We start from the raw sequence: 13,494 nt of genomic DNA on the forward strand, positions 1-13,494 counted from the left end.
AGGAGGGGATAGAAAAAGCATTGCTGGGGAGGAGGAGGATTTGCAGGGTGTGAAAAGCACCTTCACTCTCTGGTGAACGTGCAAAAAGTTTAATAAAGGACAAGAGGAGACAAGGAGCAAATGTTATTATGGCTGGGTGCACCCTGGCACTCAGCTGAGACTATTATCTTCGGGATACCCCTTAAATATCTTTTCCCTTCCATCAGCCTGTTGCATATTCATAGGCTCTTATGCATAGTAAACTTTTTCTCTAAGCTAGTTTACATGTTCCAAGAATTGTTCAGCGTGGCTCCTCCTTGGATCTGCCTTTTTATTGAAATTCATGCTATTTTATTGCTATTTGTGCTGTTCCTTGGTTGTGGTTTTAGCTTTTTTTTTATCATTATCTTATTTTGGGCCTTGGTGCACACTGCCTTCAGAGGGGCAGTGCTGATGGTTGTGTACAGGTGTCTGTTGGCCTGATTTTTAAAAGTGTTAAGTTTTCTTTCCTAGTTATTTTCAATGTTTTATAGTTCTCATAAAGCTTCTTTAGCCTTCTGACAGTGTTTACATATTTGAGAATCAGAGTTCCCTCACAATTTCATGGATAAATAGAATAGTTACATATTTCTCTGTAGGTAGAGTGAAATGATTAATTGATCTTTAGACCAGTGTGGTTGGAGAAGTGGTAATTCCATCCTCCAATTTGTGGTCACCTTTAGAATTCTATAAATACCAGATGTTTGAATAAAACCGGGTCTTTTCTTTTTTAAATTTACCAAACTTCTGTGTCCTCATTTCGTCCAACAACAACAGTCTCCTCATCCTGTGTTCAGGGGATGTTATCCCACCCCAGCAGGCATTTTAACACGAGCAGCTATTTCACTAAGCTTAATTAACAACAGAAATACAAACCATATCCTTGTAACAACATTGCTTTAACACCACACATATAAAATCCACTTTAATATTTGCAAACAGCCAATATTATCACGAGACAGCTGGGGCTGTCTCAGTGATTCACATGTGAAAACACACGAGGTTCACCCTTCCCAGGGAAAAAAGGACTTTTTTCTCTCTGGGCATTGGGATCACCCAGGATCTGCAGCCCCCTCTGTGTCCTCTCTCTTCCCCAGGGAGCTGAGGCATTTAGGGAACAGCTCCTTCCTCTCCTGGTGGCATTGAGAAAACATCCAGAATTTATTTCTCTCTCTTTCTTTCCTTGGAGGGTGACCAAGGATGGATGGGGTGGGGGGAGAGCTCACCTGGTGGCAGGTGTGGGGTTACCCACTTTGCTCATTGATTCATGGAATTAAAATGAAATAAATCATTGGATTAGAACCTGCCTAGAAGGGAAATGGAAAAATCACCCAGAGAAACTCTGAAATCCACATGGAAAAGCATTTCAGCTGGGGGAAGAGGGAAGAGTTTGCCAGATGAAAATGTGGTAGTTTTTACGTGCGATAATAAGAACTTTTACCCTAATTTTATCTTCACTACTCTCTCTTTTAGTTACTGTTAATAATTTTTTCTTTATACCCTTTTAAAGTATTAAACCTACTTTACCTTCCTCCTAATCCTACCTCACAACAAAAAAGAAATACACCATTAATTAACCAACACTAAAACCCACCACACTCATTAATGCACCATCCAAAAACTCTCAGCATTAACAAAATCTAAAATTAACAAAGCAAAACCAATACAGACTTGGAGGTGATTTTTTTTCCCTTGTTTTCATCCCTGAGATCATCCCTGGTCTGATGGAAGGTGGAGGCTGAATGTCTGAGGGAGAAAATCGATTTCTCCTTGACACAGAAAGGAAACAAACAGGAAAGGTGCACAAATACAGCTGGAAATGGGGTTTTAAACTTTTTAAATTTTTGCTTTCAGGGTGACCGAGGCTTTGATGGCTTGGCTGGTTTGCCTGGTGAGAAGGGAAACAGGGTAAGTGTTCTTCCAGTTCTGCCTGGGTGAAACCCTGGGAGGAGGAGGAGGCTGGAGGGGCTGGGATGAAGCACAGGAGAGGATGAGCATCCCTAAGAGCCCGTGGGATGTCACAGCAGCCTCAGGGAGCTGCCAAATCCCTCTGCAAAATCCTTCTGGGGCTGCTCCAGATTGGGATGGGGAGGAAGAAATTACCTTAAATCCTAAGGTAAAGGCCGTAGGATTTAAAAAATCCTAAAAAAATTCATAGCAAGAGGCAAAACCTGCTGTTGGACGGGGTGGGAATTGCTTGGAATTGCAATGGGTTCAAACTCTTTGCTTTATAATTAAAAAATGGGGGAGGGGGAGGGGGAAAAATGGGGGAAAATGGGGAAAAAAATGGGGGGAAGTGGTTATTTTGGCAGGCTGGGTGTCCCTCCCCTCCCTGGAGCAGAGGGAGAGGCAGCTCTGAGGGCACAGGGACCTCCAGCACAGACAGAAAAATCAAATCCACGCCTTGGTTCTTCAGCATTCCCTGGTGGTTTCCATTTGCACCTTCTCTGAAGCGTTCTCTGCCCTTTTTTGCAGGGTGAGCCAGGCCCCCACGGCCCCCCAGGGGCTCCTGGAGAGGATGGGGAGAGGGTAAGTCTGCCTGGGGATTGGGAATTCCTAAGGAACCCCTGGGAACAAGAAGCAGCTGCAGGGGCATGGCAGGAGCTCCCAGTCCTTGAGCCTTCCCTGGGAGAGAAGCAGGGACTTGAAGTGGAAGGAAGAATTTGGTTTTAAGTTTGGCTATAATTTTGGCTTTTAAAAAAAAAAAATTGGCTTAAAGATCTGGTCAGGAAACTCAGGTGTTGTTAAAAGAAAAAAGAAAACAGCACAGAGAGTAAATTATTGCTCACAGCGAGCAGAGGATGGCTTCTGATTTCCTGAAATCCAGAGGATCGCAGTGAGATCTGGGGAGCAGAAATTCCAGACAGAGGCAGGGATCAAAGATTGAATTGCTCACTTCTCCTCCAGTCAATAACAGAAGGTGTTTAGCAAAATCCAGACTAAGTGATCCCTGGTTTAAGGAGAGAGCTTAAAAATGCAGAAGCCATGGGTGTGTGGTTCAACCCGAGGAGCCAGTGTGGATTTCCCAGCATTTCCCAATCCCCTTCCACGGTGTTTTCCTCCCACTTTGGGCTCCTGGTGTCCCTGCACAGCTCAGATAATCCTCAGATAACCACAGCTCCCTGGCCACAGCCTGGGAAGGGTTAATTCATTGTGGCTGGAAGGTGCTCTGGGGGTGAGCAGAGCAAAGCTGGAGGGGGATGTGGGAACCCAGAGCATCCCTCTGGCTGCCCTGGCTGTCCCCAGACCCTGCCAGGGGCTCAGGGACCTTGGCACAAAGTCAAAAACATCTCTGGCTTCCATTTTAAACTGTGGAAAAAGCTGACAGCTTTGTGTGAGGAATTACAAGCCACAAGGGTTGAAGTAGTGTGATATTTGAACTGATGCAGGGTGAAAAAGTAGAATTTTTGGGGTTTTAGAATGGGGTTCAAGGGGACAAGATGGATTTGGGCATGTTCTGACCTTCTCCTTCTCCTTGCCCTCCATGTCTTGCTGTGCTGGTGACAGTTTTCTGTTGGTTTAAGGTACAGACACACTGTCCAATATAAATTATAGATATTGGCAGGTTATTGTAAATATAGTCCAGGTAGTTTTTGGTATAAAATATAAACACAGCTCTGAGGGCAGACAGGATGGCACGGCCAAGCTGCTGGACAGAGCTCAGCAGGGCAGAGAAAGAAGGAAAAATAAATAACCTTGAGGAGCTGATCCTACACATTCAGACTCCTTCTCTGGCTGGGAAATGAGGACTCTGACACTGCTGGGGTCACCCCAACACCCAGACCCCGAGAGGGGAAGGAGGAGAGTCAGATCCTGAATGCCAAAGGGCAAAGGAAACAATTCCAGGAGGGCAGGGCTGGGAGCAGAGCATGGAGGATCAGCACAGCAGGAAAGGTGTTGGGCTTGCTTTCCCAAAGGGGAGCCTCAGGGTTGGGGTGATTTAAAAGCAGCTCAGGGGAAGCACCACTTGATCATTTTGGGGTTTTATCCCAGCAGGATATGGGAGAGGAGGGATGGAGAATCACCATTTTGCTGCTTCTGGTTTATGTGAGGAGCTCTGATTTGGCTGAATCACATTCCCACCCTGCCTCGCCGTCCAGTTTGGTGTTCAATCTTGTGGTTGTTGTCTCACCTGCCCTGAGCTGTTCTACAACCCCTGGTCTGGTGGCAAAATCCATCTCCCTGAAAATCAGCAGGAATTCTGGAGTGTCCTCAGGCCTTTCTAGTCCCTGGCAAACTCAATTTTACTCCTCAGGCTTCCAAGGTCTTCCTTAGGCACAGAAACCCTGTCAGTCCTCCAGAGAAACTGCTTTTCTGTGTGAATATTATTACAGAAGGACAAAACCCCTGTGAGGTGGCTGAATTAAAACTGATTTTTTTTCTGTCTCTTGCTGCTTCTCTCCGTGCCTCTGCTGCTGCCCAGGGAGATGATGGAGAAGTTGGACCCAGAGGTCTCCCTGGAGAACCTGTGAGTAATCCCCTTCCCCTTTCCCATGGAAATTTCCCCGTGGATTTGGGATGGAAAATGCATTTTTAGGGCTCTTGTGGGGCAGTTTGCCCTGGGGTTGAACCCAGCTTGGAGCTCCACATGAACAATTTGAGAGTGGCTGTGCTGGAACAACTCTGCTTTGCTTATTTTCATTAATAGTTTTCATTTATTTTCACTCCTGCAAAAGAGGGAATTCTTTTGTTTGTCTGTTTGTCTGATTGGTGTTTTTTAAATGAAAAAAAAAAAGAATTCATTGATTGCTCAGAAAAAATCATAAGAGTACATGTAAAACTTAGATTGATGTCAATTTTCCTGCCTGTATTCTTCTCTCAGGTTTGGGATTGAGGTAATCAGGCTGGGGTAGAAATTAGGTGTGGTAAATAGATATAAAATAGAGTTTTTGTGAGTGTTCATAGCAAATTCCAGTGAGAAAAAGTTGGGTTTTTTTTATCTCAGGGCAGTGGCATCTTCACCACACAGCTCCCACACGCTTTGTCAGTGACTCCTGATAAACCTCAGGATGAAATCCTGGCAGGATTGAGCTCAAGGAGACTTTTCTGTCTGAATTCAGTGGGGGAAATACCCTGCTCCCAGTGCACAAAACTTCCCAAATCTGCATTTTGTCAATGCTTGGAGCCCAGGGGCTGCAGGAGGAGCTGGCAGTCCCTGGTGTCAGGAAGGATCTCAAGGAGATCTCAGTGGGCTTGGACAAATTCTTTGGACCAAGGCAAAGAAATGCTTTCAGGGAGAATCCCACTAAAAAACCAAACAGACAGGCTGTCAATTAAATACTCTGAAAAGGCATTTCCACCCTAATAATGAGTATTTCTCACTTTATGGGCAGTGCAAACTGCTGGTGCTGGCTGTAGATTTCTGTGTGGGGCAGCTGTTGGTTGCTGATTTCATCATGAACGCATTTCTTTTTTTATTAAAAGAACATTCTCTATCATTTCTTTCAAAATCCCTGATTTTGTTGTGCTGAGGCTCAGCGTGGTGGCCTGAGATTAATTGATGGGAATTGCTGGACACAGTTCATGGGGGAGAGGGAAGGGTTGGCATTTACAGACTCGCCGGAACTAAATTATAGACAAGATGTCTGATTAAATTCTGGGAAAGATTAATCAACTCAGCTATCTCCTTAGCACATGTCCAAGCAATAACTTATGGCTTATTAACTTCTTAAAAGCATTTATGTGCTCAGGTAACACAGCAACAAAAGAGGAGCGTAAATGAGGGGAACACACGCAGGGAAATCTATTTTTATTTCAGCAGCACGAGTAAAAACCTCTGGGATGGCCAGGATAAAGGATTCCAGGGAATTTTGCTGTAAATACACCCACCCTAAAGCTGGGGGTTTGTCCTCTCTGCCCTCAGCCAAAAGAAGGTCATTCCAAACCAGTGGTGGGACTTCAAAATGGGTTTCCCTTCATCCCGCTCCATTTCCTTCCAGTTGCCCTCACCAGTGGAGGTTCTACCCTGGATTCATGCAGGGCTTTATTCCAGGAGGTGTCCAGTGGCTGGGATAGACCCTTGGATTCATCCAGTTTTTGCTGGAAACTGCAATTTTTTTTTGCAGGACCTGAATCCCCACGACCTCCAAGACAAGACATTTCATTGATGTCTCCTATTCCCCCCTGCAGCATTTCATTTTAATTCCTCAGCCCTCTCTGCATCATAAAAAGGAGGCTGGGGAATATTTGGGCAGACAGATAAAACTGCCCATCAATCAAGAACAATTTTCTTTCCTGCATGGCAGGGAAGGATCTCCATCCATACAAATTCCAGAGTTCTCCTCATTTCAGGAAGGGGCTGTGATTAAAAGCTGAGCTCTCAGAGAGTGCTCACAGAGCCCAAACCTTTCCTTGCACTCCAAACCCCCCTGAAGGCTCCAGGAGGGGCTGGGCTGGCATTTCCAAAAATCCCCTTGGCAGGAATTCAAATTTTCCTGCCGTGTTTCCCTTGCTCTATGTGATGCCCCAATGCCACCAATGCCAGCAGTGCCAGGTTAAATCTGGTGAGAAAGGCAGGAATGGATGGAAAACACCAGGAGAGCAGAAGTCCTGATGCTGGAGGACCCAAAGCCTTTAAAAATGTGAATTCCTGGAAACCTTTACAGCCTTGCTGAGTTGTGTGGGTTGTCCATGATAAAATCTCAGTCTGGAGGGATTTTTGGGATGATCCATTGGTGTTACCAGGTCACCCTTCATAACTTCCCAGCTGGAAGGACTTGGCTGCAAAGAGTGTGGGTTCCAGGGTAATCCAGGAGTAGGATTAAATTAATTTTTAAAAAAATTCGAGGGGAATTTGTTCCAATCCAAGGAATAATTGCCTGTATTATTTAGGTTTATTACAGAAGGGTCTGTGCCCACAGGATTTCTCTCCCAGCTTGTAACTCAGGGAAGCTGCTGCAGCACCTGCAAGGTCCTTCCAAATCCTGCTGTGTCCATGTCCAGCCTGAGGCTCATCCTCAGGTGGGAATTCTAACCCTGCTTTGTTCCCCACACAGGGACCCCGAGGACTGCTGGGCCCCAAGGGACCCCCAGGACCCCCGGGGCCACCGGTGAGTTCCCTGCTGCCCTCCCTCTCCCTGTGAAATAATGTGATATTTTCTTACTGCTGTGTTTTATAAATCCTTTCAAAGGGCGTGGCTGGCATGGATGGACAAACAGGTCCCAAAGGGAACGTGGTAAGTCATCCCTACAAATTTTCACAGGCAGTTCAGCTTTCCTATAGGGCAAAATGCAAAATTCTGTTAGATTACATTTGCTAATTGCTTTGGAGCCTGGTATAGATTCCTATCAAAGCCCGTGAAAAACACCAGGAACATCTTCCTGCAGCAAATGGATGTTAATTTGTTGTGATTTCTGATGGAATTACACATTATTTCTCCATGAAAGATGAAACATTTTCCTCGAGATGGGTGCTGGGCTAATGAATATCAAAATAGAGAGGGAAAAAAACCTTTCTGGGATGGGATGGGATGGGATGGGATGGGATGGGATGGGATGGGATGGGATGGGATGGGATGGGATGGGATGGGATGGGATGGGATGGGATGGGATGGGGAGGAGGATGGGATGGATTCCATGGAGAACAAATGCAGAACCAGGTGGTGTTAAAGCCTTGCTCAGCTCCTGCGGGCTGGAAATCCTTGGGGAGGAGTCAATGTGCCTTGAAATCACTTTCCCCTTCCTTTTCCCAGTGGGAATAGCTGTTTGCAGGAGCTCTTGGAAGGTCAGAGGGGGTTCAGGGAGCTGTGGGAGGGAGTGGATCCAGCTCAGGGGTATCCAGGCAGTGGGAATACAGGGATACAACTGGGGACATCCAGGAATTTGTGCTTCCAGCTCCATCTCACCTTTCCCACCTGCCCTTGTCTCCTCACAGGGCCCTCAGGGCGAGCCAGGGCCCCCAGGACAGCAGGGGAACCCCGGGGCTCAGGTAAGAACAAATCTCCTTCTCCACAGCTGGGGAAAAAAGGAGGGAAGAGTTCAGCACCAGGAAGGGGAGCAGCATTTTGAGAGATTTGGCCTGAGGAACCTGCAGACACGGCCAGTGTGGGATCCCCCAGCTCTCAGCTGCCTGTGGCACAGCCAGAGCAGCTCCGGGAGGTCTCTCTGGCCAAGTCACATCTCGTGGCATGCTGAACACCCCACCGAGCCCTTCCTGCAGATATCCAGGCTTTTCCCTTGGCTCCCAGGGAATCCTGCTCCTCGGAACATCCCTGTTTCCCTCCTGGGCTCAGCCTGGCTGCCCACAGCCCCTGCAGCTCTCCAGACACTTTATTGCCCTCACATGAATTTTGGGAATGAATGGAGCTGGGAAATCCCCAGCCCTCACTCTCACCAAAATAATGCACAGCTAAGATGCATTTGGAAGGAAAAACTTGCTCTTTAACAACCTTAATTTTATTATTTTTTGGCTTTTCACAGGGTCTTCCAGGTCCACAAGGCGCCATCGGTCCCCCAGGAGAGAAAGTGAGTTGGAATTCAGCTCTGGCTTCTCCTCCCTCAGCCATGGATTTGCATTTTGCTCCTCCAGCTGCTCCTTTGCCCCATGTGCAACATCTGTTTGCAGCCGTGGCCATGAAAGTCTAATGCCTCTCATTCCAGACAGAGGAGAGATCAAGCCCAGTTTACCTCTAATTCATCATATTTGCATTCATTTCCCCTCTGAGGAGAAACATTTTGAAGGCAGCCTATGGTAAAACACGAGGAGAGGATTGAAAATTGTCTTTTTCTGTGGGGTTTGGGAGTCTGAGTGGGATGATAATGGGAAGAGCCCATGGATCCCTTCCCTCTGCCTCTGATTTTCTGGCTGTCAGTGTGGGGTTGGTGCTGGCCTTGGACCAGCAGGATTTTAAGGGGGAGAACTTTCCCCCAAGAACTCTGGAACCAGCAAGATTTCAAAAGGGAGAATTTTCCCCCAAGTGCTCTGGAACCAGCAGGATTTAAAGAGGGAGAATTTTCTCCCAAGAACTGTGGAACCAGCAGAATTTAAAGGAGGAAAATTTCCCCCAAGGGCTCTGGGATCAGCAGAATTTAAAGGGGATGAATTTACCCCAAGACGTCTGGGACCAGCAGGATTTAAAGAGGGAGAATTTCCTCCCATATGTTCTGGAACCAGCAGGATTTAAAGGAAAATTTTCTCCCATGAGTTCTGGAACCAGCAGGATTTGAAGGGGGAGAATTTACCCCAAGAGCTGTGGGACCAGCAGGATGTAAAGGAGAATTTTCTCCCATGAGTTCTGGAACCAGCAGGATATAAAGGAGAATTTTCTCCCATATGTTCTGGAACCAGCAGAATTTAAAGGAGGAAAATTTCCCCCAAGACCTCTGGGATCAGCAGGATGTAAAGGAGAATTTTCTCCCATGAGTTCTGGAACCAGTAGGATTTAAAGAGTGAGAATTTTCTCCTTAAAGCTCTGGAACCAGCAGGATTTAAAGGAGGAGAAATTTTTCCTTCAGGGTTTTCTCAGCTCCCACAGAGCAAGGACACTGTGTGTGTGTCCCTGTGTGTCCCCTCCTGCTTGTTTGGAGTGGAATTCTCAATAATCCCCTTGGAAGGAGCACCCTGACAGCTCTGTCAGACCTGTGGCACCTCCTGATTTGTGAGAAATCAGCAGCTGCTAATTAAAAGGTGCTCACTGAGCAGTGTTAGAGCAGCCAGTGCCATCAGCTGGGGCAGCTCCCTCTCCTTTGCCATTTTTCACCAAAAAATGGGCATTTCTTGGTCCCGGGAGCCCAGAGTTTGGAATCCTCACCAAAAAATGGGCATTTCTGGGTCCTGGGAGCCCAGAGTTTGGAATCCTCACCTTGTCCTCACCCAGCTGTGCAGCACCCCGGGTTTTTGGCAGGCTGTGGTGCCTGAAGCTCCCGTGGGGCTCTCCTTGCTGCATCCTGCCCGTGTGTCAGCTGTCCCAGGATGCTGCAACACAGAAAGAAACAGATTTCCCTCCCAGCCGTGGCAGCTTTTCCACCTCTGCAGCCTCTGACAGCTGGGAAGAGCTGGAAATACGGCTGGAAATCTCCATCCTTGGATGTTCTGATTGATTTTGTGTTTGGTTTTAGGGCCCCCTGGGCAAACCTGGTCTGCCTGGCATGCCTGGTGCTGATGGGCCCCCGGTAAGTGCTGCTCTCCTGCTTCCTGCTGGGCTTTTCCTGCTTTTCCAGCCTGGCATGGCCCCTGGGCGTGGGAATGGGAGCCCAGCTTGGGATCTGAGCCCCTCAAAGGGAAGGGAATGGGGAGGGGAAAAGCAAGAAAAGGTTTTTAGGTTGGGATGAAGGAGGTTTAATGTGGAGAGAAAGAGTTCAGAATGGAAATAGAGTTTAATGTGGAAGAAAATATAATTTATTATGGAAATAAAAGATGAATATGGGAAAAAGCAACATTCTGCAAGGTCATCTCACCTTCCTTGGAGGCTGGGGTTGGTTTGGGAAGCCCCATCACAGCTCTGCTCACCCTGGGTACTTCTCACCATCAGCATCTCCTCAGGCCTCTCCTTCCTCTCTCCTTGCTCCTCTCCTGCGTTCTGGAGGTGGAAGTTCCCTGTCAATGTTCCATTCAGCTTCCCCCTCTCTAATCCCGCTTTAAACATCATTTGCTCCTCGCTGTAGAAATCCAAAATCAACCTTTCAACCCCATCTCATTGTTACCCATCTCAGAGATTCGTTCATTTAAGAATGAAAAAAAAAAAAAAAAATCCCCACAAAATTGTTTCATTCTGCAAATGCAAAGCACGGCCCGAGGAAAAAAAAATTTAAAAAAAAAAAGAAAAATTACATTTCCCACCCTGGGATTATCATTCCTACAGAGGGCACTTGGAACATCCATACAATTGTTAGCTGAGTCAACAGAGCAGCTCCAGCAAAGCCCAGAACATCTCTAAATCTGTAGGTTTTGATGTGAAATTCCTGCAGCAGCCTCTGGGGAGGTTCTGCTGGAGAAATTCTATTTTTAAGCAGCCTGTGGAGGAGCTGCAGAGTGGCTGTGCATGGACAGTGACCTTTCCCACAGGTGGGCAGCGTTTGAGGGCTTGGCTTGCTCTTTCCAAGGACAAAAAGGGTTCTATTTATAGAAATCTGTCTTGGAAAAATCCCTGAAAATCCCTGAGGTTCTATTTATAGAAATCCATTTTGGAAAAATCCCTGAAAATCCCTGGGAGCCTCACTCACCAATTTGTGATCTCGGGAGCAGCCAGGGAGATGGGCAGGGTGAAAATGGGGATGATTTCGTGCAGGGTGAAGCAAAGCTTTGGAAATCCTGCTGCAGGCTCATGCTGGAGCTGAAGGCAGGAGTGATTTATGGATCCTCTGTGCCCTTGGTGCCATTCAAACCACAGGATTTTCACCTCAAACTGAGATTTGAGTTTTCTCCCCCGTTTTGCTGATGGAGGAATGACAGCTGGCATTTTGTTCCTTTGTTAAACTTTGGGAGTCTGGCTTGTCTGACATTCCCTTCTGAAACCCATGATGGGAAATGCTCATCATTTCCTTTGTTATATTGGTAAAAAATTGTGAATTTAAAGGAGAGAGTTCAGTGAAGACACCAGAGAGTGCAGAATGCTTTAGAGCAGCTGGATGTGCTTCCATCATCCTTTACAAAGGTCCCTGGGTGTGCAGTGAGTGCCCTTCCAGGGGTCACTGATATTGCAGATGTTGCCAAACCAAAAGTTCTTTTCCATCCCAGCTCCATTTTGCATCCAGCTGCAGGGAAACCTCTCAAAAACCACTTTCCTGCATTCCCCATTTCTCACCGAGCCTCCCAGCTCTACCTGGGGCAATTCACACTTTGATTTTTTTATGCCTGCCACCCCAGCTAAAGGCCCTAAAGGCTGGTGATGAGAACTCCTTGGGAGCTCTGGGATGTTGAATTCTTCAACATCAAATCCCAGGAGGAATCTGGCCAGCCTCCAGCTTGCCTAGCAGGGATGCAGGTTAGCTGAGCACTTGTCATGGGATCTGACCAGTCTGGGCATCTTGTGACCCTCATAGGTTTCCTGCCAGCAGGATTTTATCTGTTTTCCTACCTTCTTTTATTTGTTTTCCTTCCTTATTTTATTTGTTTCCCACAAAATCCCCGTGCTGCAATCCTGCTGAGCTCCCCCAGGTGTTCTGCTGTGCAGAGAATATTCCAGAATGCCTCGTTCTGCTCTGCTGGGAGGTGCTAAAGGGGAAAATTAGAAATAACCACTGAGGAAAAGCACCAAGGATCCAAATGCTGCTCTTTTCCCTTTGGGAAAAGCAAGGTGGCTTCAGGGAGGCCACTCATGTCAGCAGGAGCTTCCTGGGGAGCAGCTGCACTCTGACAAATAAATCACAGCTACCAAAGCATGAAGTGTGCTCTAAACCCCAAAATTAAATGTGCCCTAAACCCCAAAATTAAATGTGCCCTAAACCCCAAGATTCTCTTTTCTTTGTCTCTTTTATCCACAGGGTCATCCTGGCAAGGAAGGTCCTCCTGGAGAGAAGGGGAGTCAGGTAGGTGTCCACAAATCCCTCAGCTCTGCCAGGAGGAAGGTCAGGGCAGCTGGGTGGAGCTGGATCTCCACAGGGATGGCCAGAGGGCAGGGGAGGTGCTGAGAAGCAAACCCATCTGAAATCTGAAAGCTGAGCCCAGATTTTCTCTCTGGCTGTCTCCTGTGAGCTCCTCCCAGCTCTCCTGGCCAGCAGAGCACCAAAACTGAGCCTGGGAAGGGAAGCTTGCTCTGGACAGACACAAATAAATATCCTTTGTGGCACAGGGAATGTAGAAAATACATTTTTTTTCCCCCTTCCCCCTCCAAATCCGTCTTTAACAATAAATTTGAGATTACTGCCAGAGGCCAAAGCCCTTGAATTATGCACTGGTCCATGTGTCCAGGAGATTTGATCCAGGAGATCTGTCCAGCTGCATTCCTGCTGCAGCCCAGGCTCCCAGACCACACTGCACTTGTCCAAAGCCTCGCTCAGAGTTCAGCCCAGCTGGGTGGACACCCAGGAGTGTCCTGGACACAACCACAGCTGGGTTTGTCCCACTGGTGTCACAGCAGGCTGACAAATTCCAACCTTTCCTCTGGAGCAATCAAAACGGTTTGGGGGTGTCCCTGCTCTCTGTGATCATCACCAGGGTGCTTTGGAAGCAGGGGGGCAGCAGAACATGTTCCTCCTCGCTGGTTCTCTCCAACCCAAACCACAAAACCTTGTGTATAAATCCCCTTTCTAACAAGGTGTTTCTATCCTGACCCTCCTCATCCTCCCTTTGCTGTTGGACGGATCTTTGCCATCAGCTCAGCCCACCACACCTGCTGCAGGTGATGCTCCTGCAGCTCCCTGCTGGTTTGGGCTATTTTGGATTTTTTTTTTTTTTTTTTTTTGGGTTGTTTTCAGGTGGCTGCTGCCATTCCTACCAATGTAGAAAACAGGAAATTTGTTCTCCCCACCTTCTCCTCATCACTGCACCTTTGGGTTGGTTTTTGACATGTTTTTCTTGTTTGCATCTTGTCCCCTCAG

The 13,494-nt window shown here is 47.3% G+C and overlaps 1 protein-coding gene across 4 annotated transcripts in view; it reads left to right on the forward strand.

The window, feature by feature from the left end:
• Positions 1 to 13,494, forward strand: part of COL5A1 (collagen type V alpha 1 chain) — a 133,421-nt gene that overhangs the window by 84,057 nt on the left and 35,870 nt on the right. For all 4 annotated transcript variants that reach the window (XM_021543582.4, XM_021543583.4, XM_085594208.1 and 1 more), the window contains exons 18-26: positions 1,873 to 1,926; positions 2,494 to 2,547; positions 4,442 to 4,486; positions 7,014 to 7,067; positions 7,149 to 7,193; positions 7,892 to 7,945; positions 8,437 to 8,481; positions 10,075 to 10,128; positions 12,439 to 12,483. In XM_021543582.4, the coding sequence (XP_021399257.1) occupies positions 1,873 to 1,926; positions 2,494 to 2,547; positions 4,442 to 4,486; positions 7,014 to 7,067; positions 7,149 to 7,193; positions 7,892 to 7,945; positions 8,437 to 8,481; positions 10,075 to 10,128; positions 12,439 to 12,483 (450 nt within the window). The remainder of the gene's footprint in view (positions 1 to 1,872; positions 1,927 to 2,493; positions 2,548 to 4,441; positions 4,487 to 7,013; positions 7,068 to 7,148; positions 7,194 to 7,891; positions 7,946 to 8,436; positions 8,482 to 10,074; positions 10,129 to 12,438; positions 12,484 to 13,494) is intronic.

Source organism: Lonchura striata, chromosome 17 (genome assembly GCF_050655825.1).
Source record: "Lonchura striata isolate lonStrDom1 chromosome 17, ASM5065582v1, whole genome shotgun sequence".
Lineage (NCBI taxonomy): Eukaryota > Metazoa > Chordata > Aves > Passeriformes > Estrildidae > Lonchura > Lonchura striata.